Source organism: Sceloporus undulatus, chromosome 2, assembly GCF_019175285.1.
Source record: "Sceloporus undulatus isolate JIND9_A2432 ecotype Alabama chromosome 2, SceUnd_v1.1, whole genome shotgun sequence".
Classification (NCBI taxonomy): domain Eukaryota; kingdom Metazoa; phylum Chordata; class Lepidosauria; order Squamata; family Phrynosomatidae; genus Sceloporus; species Sceloporus undulatus.
In genome coordinates this window covers 71,156,220-71,176,451 of record NC_056523.1, presented here as the reverse complement: position 1 = coordinate 71,176,451, position 20,232 = coordinate 71,156,220, and the positions used below count along the sequence as shown (strand labels likewise).

The 20,232-nt window shown below is 41.0% G+C and overlaps 1 protein-coding gene across 2 annotated transcripts in view; it reads right to left on the bottom strand.

The window, feature by feature from the left end:
• ALAS1 (5'-aminolevulinate synthase 1) overlaps window positions 1–8,331 on the bottom strand; it is an 11,488-nt gene extending 3,157 nt beyond the window's left edge. The window contains exons 1-8 of one of the 2 annotated variants that reach the window (XM_042453752.1): window positions 8,228–8,331; window positions 7,027–7,248; window positions 5,369–5,584; window positions 4,066–4,203; window positions 3,737–3,959; window positions 2,714–2,898; window positions 1,173–1,352; window positions 906–1,070 (exon numbers count right to left, since the gene is read on the bottom strand). In XM_042453752.1, the coding sequence (XP_042309686.1) occupies window positions 906–1,070; window positions 1,173–1,352; window positions 2,714–2,898; window positions 3,737–3,959; window positions 4,066–4,203; window positions 5,369–5,584; window positions 7,027–7,225 (1,306 nt within the window). In that variant the 5' untranslated portion in view covers window positions 7,226–7,248; window positions 8,228–8,331. The remainder of the gene's footprint in view (window positions 1–905; window positions 1,071–1,172; window positions 1,353–2,713; window positions 2,899–3,736; window positions 3,960–4,065; window positions 4,204–5,368; window positions 5,585–7,026; window positions 7,249–8,227) is intronic. The other variant, XM_042453753.1, reaches the window with a different exon arrangement.
• Window positions 8,332–20,232: the final 11,901 nt, after the last annotated feature.

The window sequence follows — 20,232 nt, the reverse complement described above, 5'->3', positions numbered from 1 at the left end:
AGGTGGCCCATTCATAATAGAACCAGTTTGCTTACTGTTTTTCAAATATTGCATTTTAGAAAGCCTTTGCATACACAAGAACATTACATCCTACATAAATAAAAGCCTGACAACCTAATGGAAAAAAGTTCACCTGGAGCTGCCTTTTGGAGACAGTAAAATTTGGTAAGTATGAGACTGTATATGTGGAGACATTTAGAAAGATTCTCTTAAGTGACCAGTGGCAATTATTTACTAACTGGAATACCAAAGGGGTTGAACTTTGCCGTCTGTGACAAAAAAAAACCCACAGAATACTAAATGAAATATTAAGACATCTCTACTAGCTGTGCTGATTTGTATTAACCATTTTTGGATCAAGCCCAAAGGGTGCTTTACAAAAGGGAATTATTGTACAGTAATTCCATTAGTGAGAAAGTATACACTTTTGTAAACCAAGACCATAAAAAAAGGCTTGCAAAATAAGGACAAGCAGCTTGAGGTGATTACACTGCTACTACTGTTACATAACACCAACTGTTAGTTCACAGTTCCTTTATACTTAAAAGGTAAATACTTCCTTAGGTAGTAGGAACAGTTTTTACTGTAAGTTTTCAGTCTGATGTCGACAGCCATCAAATGGTAGAACTTGTTGTTAGCATAAAGATTTCTTGGTTCTTTTCTTACCAAGCTTGTTACACAACACCTGTATCAGATTTCAGGATTAAGAAATGTTGTGCTTTAGAGTTAAGTTCTAAAGTAGAGCAAAAACCCTGTGGAGACTGACATTTGCAGACACTGACTATATTCAGGTGTGACAGGGCCTAGTCAGTTATCCATGCAATTATAGTAGTCTGATAATTTCCCCTTCTATCTTATGTTTTGTTTAGTCAGCATTAATCTGAACAGGACTAGTGCACACATACCAAGTGTTCCAGAGATAATATCCATTTTATGCATGACTCCATCTCTGTCTCCTATGCCACCACCATGAGTTCCATACAGCCCCACAGCATGGACTTCATCTACAAAAGTGATTGCTCCATGTTCGTGAGCTACATCACAAAGCTCTTCCAAAGGACAAACTGCACCTAGAACCAGAAAATATTCACTCATTAGCATCACATTCTTGCTTTTGAAAAGCCATGCCCACCAAAATTTCAGAAGCTTGCCCAAGACATAGCAGAACATACCATCCATTGAATGAACAGTTTCAAATGCAACAATTTTCGGAGTAGACGGATTAGAGTTTTTCAGCAATTCTCGGAGATGATCAATATCATTATGGCGAAATATATGTTTTGGCACTCTGCTGTTTCGAATCCCTTGAATCATGGAAGCATGGTTTCCTGCATCTGAATAAATTTCACAACCTGGAATGGGAGGGGAAGAGAAAGAGAAGGCCATCAAAAGTTACCTGCTAGAACATCACATTATTATTATTATTAACCTTTATTTATAAAGCGCTGTAAGTTTACACAGCGCTGTACATCAATTTTTTAGTCAGACGGTTCCCTGCCCTCAGGCTTACAATCTAAAAGACACGACACAAAAGGAGAAGGGAGTGGTGGTGGGGAATAGGATCAGGTCCAGCAGATCTTTTCCACCTCCGAGGCCTGGACCAAGGCAGATGGACTGGAGGAAGGGCTTGGCTTCTTGATGGATGGTTAGAAGGAGGCTTCCTGGGTCAGAGAGGGGCTCACCTCTGGGAATGCTTCTCTAAACAATATAGTCTTTAATTCACATCTTGATCTCTGGTAACTGGATAGTATTAGGACTACTCATTAATCCTGTTGGGAAGATCAGTTTGTTTCAACTTGCTTCTAAAGAACCTGGGGCAACAGGGGAATCGCAAATGCTATTGAGGACCTGTGTAACAGGATCTCTTGTCTGGCGGCAGAGAGATACCTCAGTGCTCAATGCTAATACAAGTGGCTTCCTCAAGAATTAAAGTGCAACCCACATATTATCAGACTAAAGGGCCTTTGACTTCGTTTTCAAATCCTGTTGGAAAGAACCTTGGAGAGGTAGGACAATGACATCACTAAGCAAGGCACATTTAAGCAAGAAATCTAGCACACTAGAAGTGATGTGAGGGTCCATGGAATGCTTTGCATTATGGAATTTAAGTGTAGCATGCAGTAATCCTGGAAGCCAGGATGACTAAATTGAGGCTGTCTTACTTTGGCCACATCATGAGAAAACATGACTGATTAGACAAGGCAATAATGCTAGGAAAGGTGGAGGAGAGCAATAGAAGGAGAGGGAGACTGCATGTCAGATTATTAGATTCAATCAGGGAGGCCACGGACCTGAACCTGCAAGACCTGACCAGAGCTGCTGAGGACAGGGACCTTGGAGAATGTCTCATTCACAAAGTTGCTACAAGTCAAGGATTACTCAAAGGCATTTAACAACAATTTAATAAAACAAGGTGTAATGCTCATCAAATCAGATCCCATGCATTTGGTGTTTCGAACAGCTTTTACCAGGAATTTGACCAGAAACACAATGATTTCACAAGAAATGTCAAAAAATGACCGCAAACATGTTAGACTGGTAAGATTACTAGCCACATTCAGCTGAGAGCCACTAAGTATTTCGCCCAGATGCCCCATACAATTCTGAGGGGGATTAGAGCTCTATAGTGCATCAGGAAAGTGTGCACTACACAACTCCCCCCCCCCCACCACCCCCTCTTGACAATATATACCAAGTGCAAATTAGATCTTACCTGGCAACATTTTGGCTAATGTGAAGAGTGTTGAATCATTAGCTACAAAACAAGATGAGAACAACAGAGCAGCATCCTTTCCATGGAGATCAGCCAATTCTTTTTCAAGGTCAACATGGAATTTACTGGTTCCTGAAATATTCCTGGTGCCTCCTGCCCCTGCACCATGTTGTTTCAGTGTTTCCCTATGAGGGAGGTTCCAAAAGGGACATTAATACTTCTTGGGATGTTTGCAAGTTACCTGTGCTCCAATTGGTGAAGGATAATTTTTTCAAATATTTGTTCGTATTTATCATTTTCATCATTAGATTGGAATATGGCTTCTTTATTTTGTAGTGGGGCACCTGGAAGAGAAACTATGGGTGGGAGGTGGTGGGAAATAGAATTTGAATGCAAGATTGATCCTCTGGACAATCTGACACACAATATAGTATCATGAAAACCACAGAGGACCTGTTAGTACTACTGAAAAGTAATGCCTCCTAAATACATTTTGGGTCTGAATTCAAGGTACTGATGATGATATTCAAAGCTCCAAACAGCCAGGGATCTCAGTACTTGAAGGGGCACCTCTTATATAATTCAGCATCCTCCTTTAGGTTCCACTTAAATAGCATTACACTAGGATCTCCTCTATTGTGGCACCCTGGTTGTGGAATGCCTTTCCCTTGGACGCCGGAATGGCATCAAAACTGACCTCACTTTGGCACCAAACTAAAATACCTTCACCAAAGCATTTGAGGCCTAACGATCTTCAGTGAAATAGATTGTGATACACGGTTTTCAATAAACAGAACTGTTTTACTATTTTAAACTGTAATTGCTCCAAATTTAAATTTTGTGATTTTAAAGTTGCTTTCATATCCATATTCCATCATCAAATGGGACAAACATTTTAATTCATACAAAATATATAAACCACACCATTAAGCAATAATTTGCTTTTAATCAATAATTATGAAAGTTTCCAAGAGACATTATGTAATTAGCCAACATTTTACTTTCAATTCTACAAATACTTACATAACAGCTCCACAAACTCTAGGATGACGACTCATTCCAAGATAATCATTGCTGCACCAGACAGAGACCTCTTTTTTGCTGGTATGAGACTCTGAATAATCATCTGCCATTGGAAAAACCTGGGCTCTTCGATTCACTGTTTTGAACACACGGTATGTATGATCTTTTTTCTTCTCATCAATCTTTTTCTCAAAAAACTGGTCATACTGAAAAGTAGAAACAGCTGGTAGAAAAAGTAAAACAAAATGTTAGAGCTAGAATGTCCAAGAAAGGATTTAGAGATTCAAGCTCTGATGTCTACTAATGAACTGAACATAACTGAGGCTCACATTTTGGCAAATTCTCCTGAAGCAGATGAGACACCCTTTCTGGCCTCTGCTTCAACATGATGTCCTGGAATTTCTTCAGCAACCCATTTTGCTTTTCACCATCAGTCTCAACAGCTTTTTCTGGTGTCTTGGCAAACTCTATACAGCAAGATGGCATAGAAAGATTGAAAGCTTAGGACAAGTTTCCAAAGCAGTTTTGGGCAGCTCATAAAGTCTATGTATAAATAATCCAGAAGAATTTTGATATGTAATTAATAACCAAACCAAGTAGTAATTGACAACTGAATAACAAACTTCTCTTCAAGATTTAAGACTGAACAACATCTAGCAGAAGTGGTGGGGATCAACATGAGGCAACAAGTGTTTCAGAATTCTGTCATTCACATCATGTAAAATATTCTAAAACACGCACCTTAATCATGTGCATATTTTAATCTAAGTTCAGAATGCTGACTATCCCACATTCACATTCTCAAAAGGGCTGCATGAATTTATCCTAGCTGTTCAATTCTTGTTGTATGCCTTCAAAGTGTTTCCAATTAATGGTGACTAAGGTTTTCTTGGCAAGATTTCTTCAGAGGAGGTTTGTCTCTGCCTTCCTCTGAGGCTGAGAGATTGTGACTTGCCCAAGCTCACTCAGGGGATTTCCATGTCTGAGCAGGAATTCAAACCCTGATCTCCAGAGTCATAGTTCAACACCCAAACCACTACACCACACGGGCTATCCTGTCTAATTCTGCTTACAGTTAACTTGCAAGCTCATGTAAAGGTAACAATGCAGGAATACTTTCAGGTGCAGGGTAATCACCCTCCCCCCCAAATATGGATTTTGGGCTTTGCCTAGGCTACAATGACCAAGTTGCCAAGCTCCAGTCTGATCCTCTGAAAATAACCAGGCTTTCATAGTACAAGTAAAGGAAAGTTATTTTGTAGTGCTTTTTAATAATGCACTGAATTTAACTTTCACAAGAGTACTCCACTCCATTTCATAACTCCAATTATGGAGTGGAGTACTCTTGTGAAAGTTAAACACCACTTGCACAAGAACATGTAGAGAGATCTTTGAAAGACTGGTTTCACAACTATCATTATTCTGATCCCAATTGTAAATGAAGATGATGAAAAAGTTAAGAGGCAGGGGATATTCATTATCTCGCTTCTACCTACTACCTAGCTTAGACAGGTTGAAGAACCTGTCCTTGACTACAATTTTGCTCAGTTCTACCTCCTCTTTAAGCCTGTCTAACATAACCAGGGTTAGAGCCAAACTGAGAAAAACACCAACATCTGGAAGAGGCCATACCTTTCCTTACAGCTTGCATTTCTTCCACATCCTCCTGGAGTTCCAGGCTGGCTTTGCAGAAAACATTACTATTCCCTTCATTAATCTGAGCTGCCAAAAATGGACATTTAGACACAGAAGCCTGGTTAGCACTCTGGCTAGTGGTAGGTGGGTGGCTTACTGGAAGCTGAGATTTGCTCATATTTTGCTGAGCCACATCAGGGGAGATTTTGGCCTCTTGAATAAAAGAAAAGAGAAAACTGTTTACAATACAGCAAAGAGATCTGAGGTATACATTTTGAATGCATACTTTCAGTGTCTAAATATATCTTCCATGCAATACATTATTCAATCTCCCACTTCCTTAAAATATCAACTGTTAAATGAAGACATTTACCATTAGGCCCACTGATGTTCATCAAATGAAAATCTACAAATTGCAGAGTTACAAGACCATATGTAGCTAAACCATTCTTTTTATCTTCTTCAACTATTCCTTCCATCTCCAAGGTATCACACAACTGTGTTTCACTGAGCACAAATGGCTGAATTAGACATTAGAAGTCAAGAAAATGAGTAACTGAACATCTATGACAAGTGTGAAGAAAGTGGAGTCCAGGGCCTACCAGAGACCCCCCACCAGAAAAAAGCCAAAATATACCAAAACAGCCCACAAATAAAACAGTTTAATTTGGTCTCCCATTGAAGCTTACCAAATCCGGGGGGGGGGGGGGGGAGAGTTGAATCAGCCCAAAATGGTGAACACAAGAGACCTGACATCCCTTCCAGTATACCTGTAGCACACAGTGCCAAAATTGATCCAGAAGCCCACCCTAATCTAGGGGGAAAATTCACCTGTTACCAGTGCATTTCAAACCACGTTTACACCAGTGAAAGTCTAGTCTGGAAAGGACTGGACTATTAGTATTCCTAGTTAAGTTGTGTGACTGCAGTTTCTAGAAATTTCCTTTCTGCTAGGCTATTGCCTTTTGAACTCTTAAATTTGCTTCCTGATGCACCAATGACAGGCACTTCAATACTGTCTTGCAAGCCTGTGATTAGAGAGACTTTCTACTACAAAAACAGAAAAAGAAGACAGGAAACCTGAAAGATCATTTCCCATCAAAATGGCCTAAAGGATTATTGTGATTGTGTACTATTGTGTTTTATGCACAGTCCTTGCCACACAATAGGTTTGGCATATGCTTTATTCACCTCTGTTCTTAAACATTGTTCAGGAGAGATTGTTACAATTTACTCTGGACTTTGAACTCAGAAAAACATTATGTTCTAAGCTCAGACACAGCAGTTAGCCTCCTAAAAGGTCTAAATTAAAGTTAAACCTTTTCAAGGCAGAGTTGTATTAAGTTAAAATATCTTCAAGCAAAATACAAGAGAAAGTTAAACATTTTAAATACAGTTATGTTTTCCAGTCACTGCTCTAGAGTATACCAAATGGAATAAGCTGCCCAAAAACAGACGTGTTTAACTATTAGCACTGGAAAGGCCCTTGTAAATGACGTAAGTAAAGTAAGTGGTACTATAACTGCATCATGTTCCACAAGCATGATCACTAATACCTTTCAAGAAAGCATAACAATAACTCGGAGAGGGGAGGTTTTCAGTTAGCATGCACTGAACTTCCATCCACATAACAAAATTACAAAGCTAAGCCTTACTCTCGCTAGCGGAGGCGCTTTCTTCAGTTTGCTGGCAATGAGCTGCTGATGTACTTAAGGCTCGCGAAGCAGGCTTGGTCCCGACTTCCATCATTTTGGGGCAGTTCTGGGCATAGAAAAGAAGAGATTTGCCGGCCTTCTGCAGGAAAGCCTGGGATACCCGTGACAGGAACGGGCAGCGGCGAACAATAGTTTCCATTTTCTGGTTTTTTAAGCGCTTTACTAGAAGTAAAACCAAAATAAAGTAGTTAGCATCCTACAAATACAGGTTCAGGTGCAGTCACCGTTTACCATAATAAACACTGTAGTAAATACTGAAAACTGAATACACACATTTACAGGTTAATTCCCACAGATCAGAGCCTTCAGTGAAAGAGGTTTTGCAATGTGTGAAGCAACTGTTACGGGTTTGGCAAGTGTTACATAAGCAAAGAAAAATGTCTGATTTAGTGTGACCACAGACAGACAGACACACTGATCTACGTGTAGAAATACTTCCAAACCCTGGCATCGTAATTCAGCTGTAGATATGTCATGCATCACTGTTTGAATTTCTTGGCAAGGTTTGTTCAGAGGTTTGAGAGAGTGTGACTTCTTGCCCATGGCCACCCAATGGGTTTCAATGGTTGAGCAGGGACTCAAACCCTGGTCTTGAGTCCTAGCCTAACACTCAGATCGCTACACCACCTTGGCTCCCAGAAAAGGGGCTGCCCAAGACTTATCAGTCCTTACATCAAGGAAGTAGTCTTTTTCTCCAGGCAGCTGAGCAGGATGGACCTTGTCCCTGGGCAGAATACACCCTAAGATGCTTTGGGAGGAGCCTCACCTGGCACACACTGGGGAAATAACCCGGTTTGGCACCGCTTTAACTCTGTCTGAGTCATTGCTATGGAATTCTGGGAGTTGGAGTTTGTTGTGGGGCCCAGCCCCACAACAAACTCCAACTCCCAGAATTCCATAGCCTTGAGCCATAAAAAGAGTTAAAGCGGTGCCAAACCGGGTTATCTCCCCAGTGTGGATGCAGCCAAGGTCAGGAGGAAAGGAGGCTCCGCTTGGGCCTCCGCCGCCCAGGAAAAAGCGAGGCTCGAGTGAGCCGAAAAAACGACCAGGCCTCTCCTTTCCCGGTTGCCCTTGGCAACCACGCGCCCAATTCCCCCCTCCCCCACCGGTCGTGTGTGTGGATGCGCGCGCAGCCCCTTACCCTCCAAACGGCGACCCTCTCTAACGCAAAGAACCTTTCCTCTCTGCAACCGGCTCTGGCCGCTGCCTCTAGCTATATAGCCAATCGCCTAGTGCTCACCGCGCATGCGCAAGAAGCAGCGTCATTATCACCACCGCTACTACCCACCTCCACCGAGTGGAGCCCAGCAGCCGCGCATGCGCTCCTCGCGCAGAGGCGGTGCTCATTGATTAGCGTAGACTTGGAGCCCTGAAATCACCCTGCCCTCCCCCCGTTTTTATTGTGGTCTCTTCCAGGCCCATAGAGGCGCTGGTTGGGAGGGAAGGAGGAATATACCATTTGTCTGTGGTGTGTGTGTGTGTGTGCGGGGGGTGTTGGTTGCTGAGGGGATTGAAATGGGGTCGAGGAGTCTGTTGAGGGTTTAGCTGAAAGTGGTGTTAGGAAAAGCAAAAGTCCCCTAAATTCTGGGGTGTGGGGAGGCAGAGACCCCCCCCAGTGAGCAGGGTGAACAGATGAGTCCTCACCCCAAAAGGAGGGCAGGGCACCTCAAAATGGAGGACGATCAAGAAAAAAGGGAGGACGTTACAAAATAAAGACTAAAAAAATACAGAAATACACATTAGTTTCATATGATTTTATTTACAACTATATTACATATATTACATTTACATATATATTACACACACACACATTACATATATCTCATTTATTTTGTTTACTTTCATTTTTATACCGCCTTTCTCCCAAAAAGGGGACCCAAGGCGGCTCACAAGATAAAAACACTTTAAAAACAATTTTTAAAAAGCCAATTAAAATAACCTAGTTATAAAACAATATGCGTATAGTTGTGTGCCTTCCAAGTCTTTTCCAACCTAAGGCAACCCTGTCATGGGGTTTTCTTGGCAAGGTTTGTTCAGACAGAGGGGGTTTGCCATTGCCTTCCCCTGAGGAGGCTGAGTAAGATAAAGGCTTAAAAATGGTACTTTACTAGCTGCAAACCCTTGACTGGATCTGCGTTTAAATTAAAATATTCATCTCATCTGTCCATTGTGCTGAAATTCGGGTGGGAGGGGACCTTTCAACATTTGCACTGAGCCCTCAAGCAGCCCATTGCCTAATACATTTGCTGTCTTCCTCCCTTCTGAGAAACAAAGGCTCCCGAACTCTGGGTGCCAGTCATGTCCGCTGCTGCTTCTGGGAAAAAAGAAGGTGAAAAGGAGCTCTCCCTCTCTTTGCAGCTTTCTCAAAGGGGAACAGCAAATTTGGTGTTAGTTCACTTCTCAGCCATACTCAAAATGAAGGGCATTGTGGAATTCCTCCTGGAGAGAGGGCTGAAATGTAGGACATGTCCTGGAAAAGGAGGAACCTGCCAATCTGGCAATTGGGAATAGCCTGTAGCATCTGCTGCTTTCAGAAGCAGGCGTTTGACTACCCCCTTGACCAATGTGGAGTTGTCAGTGGAAGTAGGGTAGGGAGCTTGGAAAACTAACTTTCCTGAGCAGTAAACCCCAAGACAGCTTAGTTGTGCAGTTCTAGGCTGAAAAGGAGCTTTTCCAAGCTCTAAAGGATGGGGAAGGGTATGTCCATAGAAGAGGTAAAATGTTGCCTTATTTTCATGCCTAGTTGTGTTATTCTAGTATAATGTGCATGGGCCTGTTTTTATTGATGTTCACCTCTCAATTGTAGGACACAAAACACTTTGTTCTTACATGCTTTCAAGTCTTTTCTGACTTATGGTGACCCTAAGATAGACCCTATCATGGGACTTTCTTGGCAAAATACATTCAAAAGGAGTTTATATTACCTTTCTCTGAGGCTGAGAACCAGTGACCAACCCTGTGGGTTTCCATGGCAGAAGGGGGATTTGAACCCTGGTCTCTGAGAGTGTACACAGTGCCTTTCCTCCACAAATGTCTAGTGGGGGATGGAGATGGACACCCCACTTGTTTGGTCCCCATACTCTATGGAGTTTATTACACGGGACAATTCCCATGCAGAAACTAAATTTAAACCGAAAACAAACTGCATTTGCAGGTTGTTTTTCAGATGGCATTCAAAGTTAACCCAAACAGAAAGTTGAAAAAAAATGCATTTGCGGGATGTTTTTCAGATTACGTTTGTGTGAAAGAGAACGCGAAAATAACCTGAACACAAAGTCATCAAAACCAGCTCCTTTTTACTTTTGCTAAATTCATGCCTGTTTGTAAACTTCAGCTCAGCTTCTGTGCTTTGGAAACTCAAATTTCAAAAGAGTTGCATGTGAAACTGTGTTTACTCAACAAGGAAAGCAAAGCCCTCTTTTCTTCATTGTGGCACTCAGGGACATAGTCAGGATTTTGGGAAGGGGGGTTCCAGAGTAAGCGCCACCATTATAATGGGGCTCGGGTGCGGCGGCGCAGCGGCAAACACCATTCATTGTATCTAATGGAAGGGGGGGTCTGGACTCCATAGACCCCCCCCCCCTGGCTACGACCCTGTGGCACTGCTTGTTCGAAGGCTAGGATCTGGCAGGATTGTTCTTCCATATGAGGCTGCCCTCAGAAGACAGTGTGGAAGTTTCACTTAGAAGAGCCAAACACCTCTTGAGAGGTCTAGGTTGTAGGATACAAATAGTTCCAGTTTCTGTCTGTTTGTACTATGTGTGTGTGTCTTGTGCCTTCAAGCCGTTTCCAACTTATAGCAACCCTGAAATGAACCTATCATGGGTTTTTCTTGGCATGATTTGTTCAGAGGAGGTTTGCCATGTCTTCCTCTGAGTCTGTGAGCATGTGACTTGCCCAAAGTCCCCCAGCGCTGGGTTTCATGGCTGAGTGGGAATTGAATCCAGGGTCTCCAGAGTCATAGTCCAACACACAAACCACTATTTCATGCTAGTCTCTCTCTTATGTTTTTGATCATAGTTCAAAGTGTTGGCCTTGACCTACAACAAAACTTTCCAGGGCTTGGGTACTGCAGATTTCACTGTCTGCCCTTCCTCATTTGTTCAGGACCAACTTTGAAGTATCAGTTAAAACAAACTTGAGTGTACTACTCGTGTACCACCGAGTTCAAACAGCAAGTTCACTGGAGAGGAGTTGTTTGTGTCAGCTGAGAAACTCCCCCAACAGAAACAACAAAAAGCTGAGCCTAAATCCTTTTTGTTCTAGCTGGATTCTAACAGCTGAGGAGTCAGATTACTTAATTCAATTCTGTGTGTGAGGGGGATCCTGTATTTAAACTGCTGTTACCTTTTGTGCTTGAAGAAGGAGATCAGTGGAACAGAATTTGAAAACAAACTCTGGTTGCAGATATTTCCCTGTCTCTCACGGCATAGTATGTCAGCAAAGAAAAGAGGAGACTAAGGGGTCATTCACACATTGTTTACCGTGACTATGCAAATAATCACACGCATTCCAGGTTTGTTGTTCACACTGCATCTATGCACATCTCTGCTAATTTGGTTGCTCACACATGTCAGAACTCAAAGATGGATTTGATGATGCGAATGTATTCAAAACATGTTCATGACATGCAGAGTTTTATCCCAGTTTCTCCTGGGTCTGTTTGCATTGATTATTCATACAGCCGAGAATCCAAATCTTTTACAAAAACTCAGAGAAAAAATCTTGACATCGATTATCCTGGGCTAAGTGGGTTTTTTGGCAGCCCCCCTAAAAAAAACTAATCAGATGTATTTGAAATGCATATGAACAACAAAGATTCAACCTAGATTCTACCCAGATTATTTTCACCTTCTGAAAAATCCATAAGAAGAAGGATTAAAGAAAAAAAAAAGGCTGTTTTTGCATCCGTTAATGGTTAAAGTTCATAGAAGTACTGAATTCTCAAGGTGGGGAATGGAGAAAACAAGAAGGCAATGTACATTACAATAAATCTTAGAAGTGTAAACAGTGCTCTGCAGAGTATAAGAGGGCAGTTCTCTGTTCCCAGCTGTGTTCTGTTGAAACTGAGATATGGTTCAATAGAAGCCAGGGAAATTAGGCAGGAAACTAGCTGGAGAAGGTAGGGTCTCTTTCCTGTTTTTTGCGTGTGAAATCTCCCAGTAGCTTTCATGCCGTGATTCAACAGCTCCAAGTTACAACACTTGCAGGAATGAAAGCATATGAGCAATTAAAATAGGATGACTCAGAGTGAATAGGAACCATGGGGAAGCCCTGATTTCAATATTCTTCTTTGTTAACTGTGTATTTTTACACTGGCTTTGTTCCATCTAGTGAATTACACATGTTTGTATTGGGTTTTTTTCCTGCTATTTTAAAAACAATCCAATACAACATGAGAACAGTCATGTGGTAGGCCAAACAGAGGGCACTACAGTCAGCATTGGTGGTGGTTCTGTTGCCGACCTCCCCATGGATACTAAAAAGCAAAGCACCTCAAATCCCAGTATTCCCAATGGATGTGCAATGTGTGTGTGATTGCACTGACACAGCCACATGCACATGCCACCATTGACAATAATGGGGCTTGAGGTCCTGTGAACAATTCCGCTTAACTTCCTTTGTGCAATAATTTCCCAAGTGTAAATATGAAATTCATTTGTCTCATATGCACCTTATATACATAGCCTGAATGTAATTTTATACACAATATTTTTTAATAATTTTGTGCATGAAAGTAAGTTTGTGTACAGTGAACCATGTGAAAGCAAAGGTGTAACTATCTCAGCCATCCATGTGGACAGTTTTGGATTTGGAGTATTTGGGATTTTGGAACTAGAGATAAGAGAGACTTAACCTGTACTAAATTTTATATTTTCAGAAATTGGAGAGCATAAATTATTATCTCTCTCCTGGTAGACTTTGGTGTAACTTGCAGTCTGTCTTGTATTTAATAAGATTAATTTTGTTACTGCCTGTATTCCATTTCAAGATTGTGACAAACTGCCAACTTGGTGGCAACTGGGGGAAGCATCATGACCAGCCTTTTCTCTCCTTTTGTTTGTTGTTTGTTTGTTTGAGGTGAAGTTTGATGTAGTATACACGAGAAGGCAAAATAGATTGCTCATACCATTGTAACATTTTGGTTGATTCACACAACCATAATGTGATGTTTGCGAATTTTTTCAAATAGAACAATATGGTTACATACAGTTTTTATATGAAATTACATAGACATCACACACTATACGCATACCCTGGCAATGTTCCCATTCTCTCCAGATCAAAATGCCAAAGAGCTAACTTTGCAGTCTTCTTTAAAAGTGTGATGCGCTATCTCATCGGCAAGAAATAGACATTAATAGAATATTAGGGCAGCAACTGGTAGGGGGGAAATGGTAAAATATTTTCTTTAACTGGGTATGTTGCTGTTGTTGTTACCTGCCCTCGAGTCGGTTCCAACTCATGGCAACCCCATGGATGAGACATCTCCAAGAATCTCTATCTTCCACTGTCTTGCCCAGATCCTGCAAACTCTTACCCACAACCCCCCCTAATTGTCTATCCATCTTGTTTGTGGTCTTCCTCTCTTTGTTGTACCCTTTACCTTTCCTAGCATTATTGCTTTTTCTAGTAATCTGTGCATTCTCATTATGTGGCCAAAGTACTATAGTCTCAACTTTATCATCTTGGACTGAAAACAGATGGCCCTAAAGGGGCGGCATCATGCCGCCCCTTTGTAACCAGACGGGGCTGCAGCAACTGCACTCTACAGCCCCAATCCAGCATTTTCTCAGTGCAAAAAGAAGAGGAAAATGCTGCTCCTTTTTGCGCCTGAAAAGGGGTGCCCCTTTTGCTGCCGCCACCGCAGCTCTTCTCAGCTCCTGTGGCATGCAGCATCTAATCACTTCACCACAGAGCATTCCCATGCTGCCCACAATCTGGCCGGGCAGGTGGTGTGACTTCGGCTTGGTTGCAACACCCCCACACCACCCCAAGCCAGTTTTTACTGCCAGTCTCCTTTTCTCCTTAGCTTTTAAGGGGAATTCAAGAACCCATTTGTCTTCTTGGCTGTCCATGGTATCCTAAGTACAGTGGAACCTCGCCATACGCAGGGGATCCGTTCTGGATCCCGCCGCGTATGGCGATTTCTGCCTATGCTTGAGCCCCATTGTAAACAATGGGGCTCGTGCACGGCGGCGTGGCGGCGCGCAAGGCGCAACGGGTGTGCGCGCCCATTCAATTGAATGGGACGTGCCGCCCCTTCCGCCCCGCGCGCGCCGGCGGCTTTGAGCACCTATGCTCAAAGCCGCCGATAAAAAGACCGCGTATGCAGAGGATCCACTGTACTCTTCTCCAGCATCACATTTCAAATGAGTTGATTCTCTTTCTGTCTGCTTCCTTCACTGTCCAGCTCTTGCTCCCATTGTATTGGGAATACAGTGGACTGGATGATTCTGACTTTAATGCTCAGTTGTATGTCTTTGTTCTTCAGTATCTTTTCCAGTTCTTTCATAGCTGCCCTTCCCATTCCTAGTCTTCTTATTACTTGATTGCAGTCTCCATTCTGGTCAATGTTTGATTCCAGGTATGGGAATTCTTTAACTATTTCAATTTCCTCATTGTCTAGATTGAATTTATGTATTTCTTCTGTGGCCCTTATTTTTGTTTTATGTTCAGCATCAGACCTGCCTTTGCACTTTCATCTTTGACTTTTCTTATTAACTGTTCCAATTCCTGAATGTCTTCTGCTAATATTATGGTGTCATCCGCATATCTTAGGTTGTTAATGTTGCTTCCTCCTATCTTCACTCCTCCTTTTTCTGATTCTAATTCTGCTTTTCTTATTATGTTTTCAGCATATACGTTAAAGAAGTAGGGTGATAGGAGGCAGCCTTGCCTGACTCCTTTGCCTATTGGGAACCACTCTATTTCCCCAAATTCTGTTCTGATGGTGGCCTCCTGTCCTTGGTACAGATTCCTCAATTATCATTTGGATCTTTTGAATCTTTATCTCTTGGTACAGATTCATTGGTTATACTACTATTAAATTAATGTGTTCAAGATTGCAGCTACACAGAGGTCTTATTCATGCAGAACTTAGTTTTCAGCCAAGCCTTCTCATTTCTACTTTGATGAACTGCAGTGATCAAAAACTGCCCTATTTTGGCTGGTCTAATAAGTGGTATCATCTTGTCTTATGTGTACACTACTAGATAAAGGGGCATTGGGTGTAAGAAGCATCGTCATGGCTAGGGATTCTGAGCTGCTACTAAGGGATGAACCATGTAAAACAGAAGTAGTTTAAGAGATATGGAATTAGTGTGACTGCCCTAGATTCTCAGCTCTGCACTTAACAGTAGTTTTTATCTAACATACTTTTAGCTTCAGCACTGACATAATCTGAGCAAAGTAGAATTATGAAACAGGAAACCTTTGTGTGTAGTTACCAAGAGACCTTTGCACAATATTAGATTACATTCCGTGAAGCCACTATGCTAAATCTTTGACTCCAACTCCTCTATTTTGCTGTTATCTGACTCTTGACTTCTCATAAATAGCAAATGTATATTAGCTAGAAATGATAAATTTACTTAGTAAAATTGTAGCGTAAAACATTTCATCACTACCATGTGAATCATTAGGCTACTTAGCTTGATGAAACATAAAATATATTTATTTGATTAAAATTTCAGAACAAGAAAACTGTCCTAAATTCCTTCGTAGTAGAATTCAGAGATATTGCCTTGTTAATTTGGAATGTAAATATGCAAAGGGATCTTGTAGCACCTTTGAAACTAACTGAATGAAAGACTTTGTTGCATAAGTCTTTGCAAAGTTGGTATACTTCCTCAGATGCTAAATTCCAGGGAAAGTAAATATGCAACACGCTACGTGTTTAATATTCTGCGTTTTTATTTTGAAGCCTGAGTCAAAATCAGTACAAAGAGCCCTAGTGGCGCAGTGGTGAAATGCCTGTACTGCCACCACTCACTCACAAACCAGAAGGTTGTGAGTTCAATACCAGCCAGGTGCTCAGGGTCAACTGAGCCTGGCATCCTTCCAAGGTGGCTAAAATGAGTACCCAGCTTGTGGGGGGCAATTAGTTTACACATTGTAAACTGCTTAAGTGCACTGATAAGCAGTATAGAAATATACTTGCTATTGCTATTGTTAAATTTCTACTGACTTTTCCCAAAATTGCTTCGGTTTCCATGACTCTGACTCCACAGCCCTGATTAGCCTTCATTTTGGTGAGAGAAGACCCTCCTTTGTACCCTTTCTTATATAATGTTTTTGACAACATAGTTTTTCCTAACATTGTAGACTTCCTCCACCCTTCAGGTGTTTGGAGGCCAACCACCTAATTAAAACCATTGAGCAGAGTCTGATCATGACCAAGCCCCTCACAGTAGTCCTAGGTATCTGCTGGAGAGTAACTTCCACTTTATATCATTGTTGTTGTTGTTGCTGTTGCTGTTGTGTGCCTTCAAGTTGTTTCTGACTTATGGCAATCCTAAGGCCTGTCATGGGGTTTTGTTGGCAAGATTTGTTCTGAGGGGGTTTGCCATTTCCATCCTCTGAGGCTGAGAGTGTGTGATTTGCCCAAGGTCATCCAGTGGGTTTCCATGGCCAAGTTGGGAGCTGAACCCTGGTATCCATCCAGAATTGTAGTCCAACAATCAAACCAAAATATGTAGCCCAGTTCTATATTTATTTGCTTGAAACGAAGCACACACAGGGATGTGGAAGGTTACCTGCTTTGGAGGTGGATTGTTCCTGAAAATATGGTCGAGGGGGGGGTCTTACCTCTGGCATTCTTGTGTACAGTGTAGCTTTCTCCTGGAATAAGTGTGTTTAGGACTCCAGGCTCAGAGGGATGAGCTGGCAGTTCTGTCTTGGAAGTGAGTCCCATTTAGTTCAGTGAAAAGAGGCATATCTCTGGAAGGTGAAATAGCTGTATGTATTTACATGTAGCTTTAATAGTCCTTCATCAGGGGCAATGAGACAGAATTACATAACTAGCTAGTGTGGCATAGTGGTTTGAGTGTTGGTCTATGACTCTGGAGTCTAGCGTTTGATTCCCAACTCAGCTGTGAAACCCACTGGGTGACCTTTAGCAAATCAAATGCTGTCAGCCTCTGGGGAAGGCAATGGCAAACCTTCTCTGAATAAATCTTGCCAAGAAAGTCCCATGATAGGGTCGGCATAAGTCAAAAACAACTTAAAAGCACACGACAAAACATAGTGCTGATTATACAGCAGGCTTCAACTACTGGACTGTTTTTATGTCCTGTTGCCTTTTTGTCCTGGGTAACTTAGCTGTTTCCATTTTTATTTATTTATTTATTTATTTGCCTGCTGGATCACTGACTTGAGGAATCATTTTATGATATGATGGTTATTTAAATCACACAAGTAAATAATATTTGACTAAAATGGGATTGATGGTAAGAAACCTCTGACATGTTTGACAGCTGTAGAATTTGGCCAGAGACGGTTGTATAAAAGTGTTATTATTATTTCTGATGTTTAGCTATTGCTTGATACTCAAAAGATACTCTATTTTCTCCTTAAAATAATAAGGGAAAACACACCCTTACTGTGTTTAATAATTGTGTAAACAGAATCTTAGATTAGTAGCTCTGCAGACACTTACAGGAAAGTCAGTTTTTCTTCTGTTGTGATAAGGGACTCTACAGCCTGATATTTTAAAAAGTTTTTTTGAAAGAGATGCCAACAACTTACACTATTTTTTTAAAAAAAATGTACACTATTTAAAGGGGTAGCACCTCAAATCAAAATGTAGCATGTATAGTCACTGTCCTGGTCTCCTAGATTAATTCGTATGTTCAGGACACCATCATACCTTCATCTCCTCAAAGTACAAACCAGCATATGGACTACACAGTTTGATCTGAACTGTAGCAACGAACAGTTCAAACATCTACTGGACACAGATGATGCAGAAGCACTGATTCATTTGTTTTTCACATATCTGTTTGTAGGCATATAACCAGCTCTGATACATAACTGATGCTGCTCTTTAATAAATTACAAGATTATAGTTCTTCAAATTGTTATCTGATCCTTCTTGAGAGGCTCAGAATAAGTTACAATTAAACCAAAGCTTTAAAACAAAACAAAAATCAGATAAACCCATAAAATCCATATCAGATGAAACATCCAATTGTAAAACTACACTTCTTTACAAAATACCAGTTCAACCTAGAAGCTAAATCATTTATTCCAATGCAAATGGATCTTTGCCATAGGCTTAAGTCTACAAAAGCTCAAGCTACCAACTTCTCTCTTTCAATTAATAATAATAATAATAATAATAATAATAATAATAATATTTATTTTATTCTGCTTTTTCACAAAGGAATCAAAGCGGATTCCAACAGTATAATTAAAACATCAAACAATTAAAATTATAATTTAAAACCCCCGAAACCCCAACCCTCCCCCAATCATAAAAATAGTGATCAACCCATAAAAAGAGGTTAAATTAAATTAGTCTCAAAGATGCCACAAGTTGCCTTGGCAAAATTATTTTCCAAACTAACATCTATGTCTTTCAGTTTATTCTAATGCTTTTGAAAAGGACCCAGGCTCTGACAAATCACCAGGTTTTTATGTAGAAAAGGTGAAAGGAATTGGGATTGGATTGGGCCAAAAATCTATCTAGCTCAATATTCAGAGGTATCGGGTATTCAGAGGTGTTGCTGTCTTTTCTAATACAGGTAATGCGCTGTGTTCATCCCAGTGTTGTTCATCATCATCATCATCTGGCCAAATTGGCTCTTAATGTATCTTGAAATTAATTAAAATAACTTATTATAATATAGAATAGAATCTTTATTATGGTCATAGACCAGCACAAACAACTTAGTATAATATTCAATATGCATAGCTAGTATATTGAGATTTTAAAGTAGAACTAAAGACAGAGTAAGAAAGAGAATTGCATGTACTCCAGTAATGTAATTCTGGTAATCTTAGAAAAGCATGATTTAGCCATGGTCATGATATTGCTACAGGAGAGTCATTAGAAGTATCCTTACTAAGGCTTTCAGTGCCTTGTATGATTCCATAAAGAGCAGAAGAGGTGTGATCCAGCCATGCTGGTGAGCAGCATCACCTTTTTTCCAGTCATTTGCCTCCCTGAAGTGGCAAGTGCAAGTGATTTGGTTGCTTAAAATATACCAGTACATCTTCTCCCAGACATTACTCAAAAGTTTCGGCCATTTTAACTATTGCCAGAAACCAAGCTAGGCTGCTGTGTGTTTCATCTCAGCCACCAATCTTCCTGTGTTCATTGGTGAATGGAAGGGAGGTAGTAATTATTGCTACAGAGCTCTTGATGAAACAGATTATTTTACTTAGATTGAGAAATCTCAAAGTGCTGGGTATATAAGGAAGGAAGAATTATTTGCATAGATTGGACAGAATCTTCATTAATTGTTTTGGTGTTCAGGAATGGGCAGACGGTAGATCTGGATCTAGTGGAAGATTGCTGGGTTAATTTCTGTAGAGAGAGAGAAGCTTCTGACAAAATACCCCCTACCCTATTTTACTTTTGAAATTAAGATGACTTGGGATAACCAGGACTGGATTTTTCTTACAGAATGACTGAGAGATCTGTTCAGTTCAGTATACTAAAATTCCTGAACTGAATTGTTTTTTTAATTAATTATTTTTTTTAACATTTCTACTGTAGCATTGGAGTCAGCTCACCTTTGATGTACAATGTGGTTACCATCTGTCCTCCTTTTCCTTTTCTGTCCAGGTAGATTTCAGATTTTTGGACTGGAGGAAGCAGGAGATCAGGCAATAGGCTTGTAATGATGAGGAGGAAGAGAGACATGTCAGGTTAAAGCGGGGCAAGGGGAGCCCCTAAAACTGTCAGCCTCAGCCCCGTGGAGGTTACTGTGTGAATCACCTGTTTTCAGCTGTAGCAGCTGTTGGAAGATGTGGGGAAAGGGAGAAAAGGAAGGCTCTAGCCTTCTTGTTTTTGTTGTTATGTGTCTTCAAGTCATTTCCCACTTATAGTAACCCAAAGATGACACTATCATGGGGCTTTCTTGGCAAGATTTGTTCAAGGTTTGCCACTGCCTTAACAAATCTTTATGTGGCCTTTGC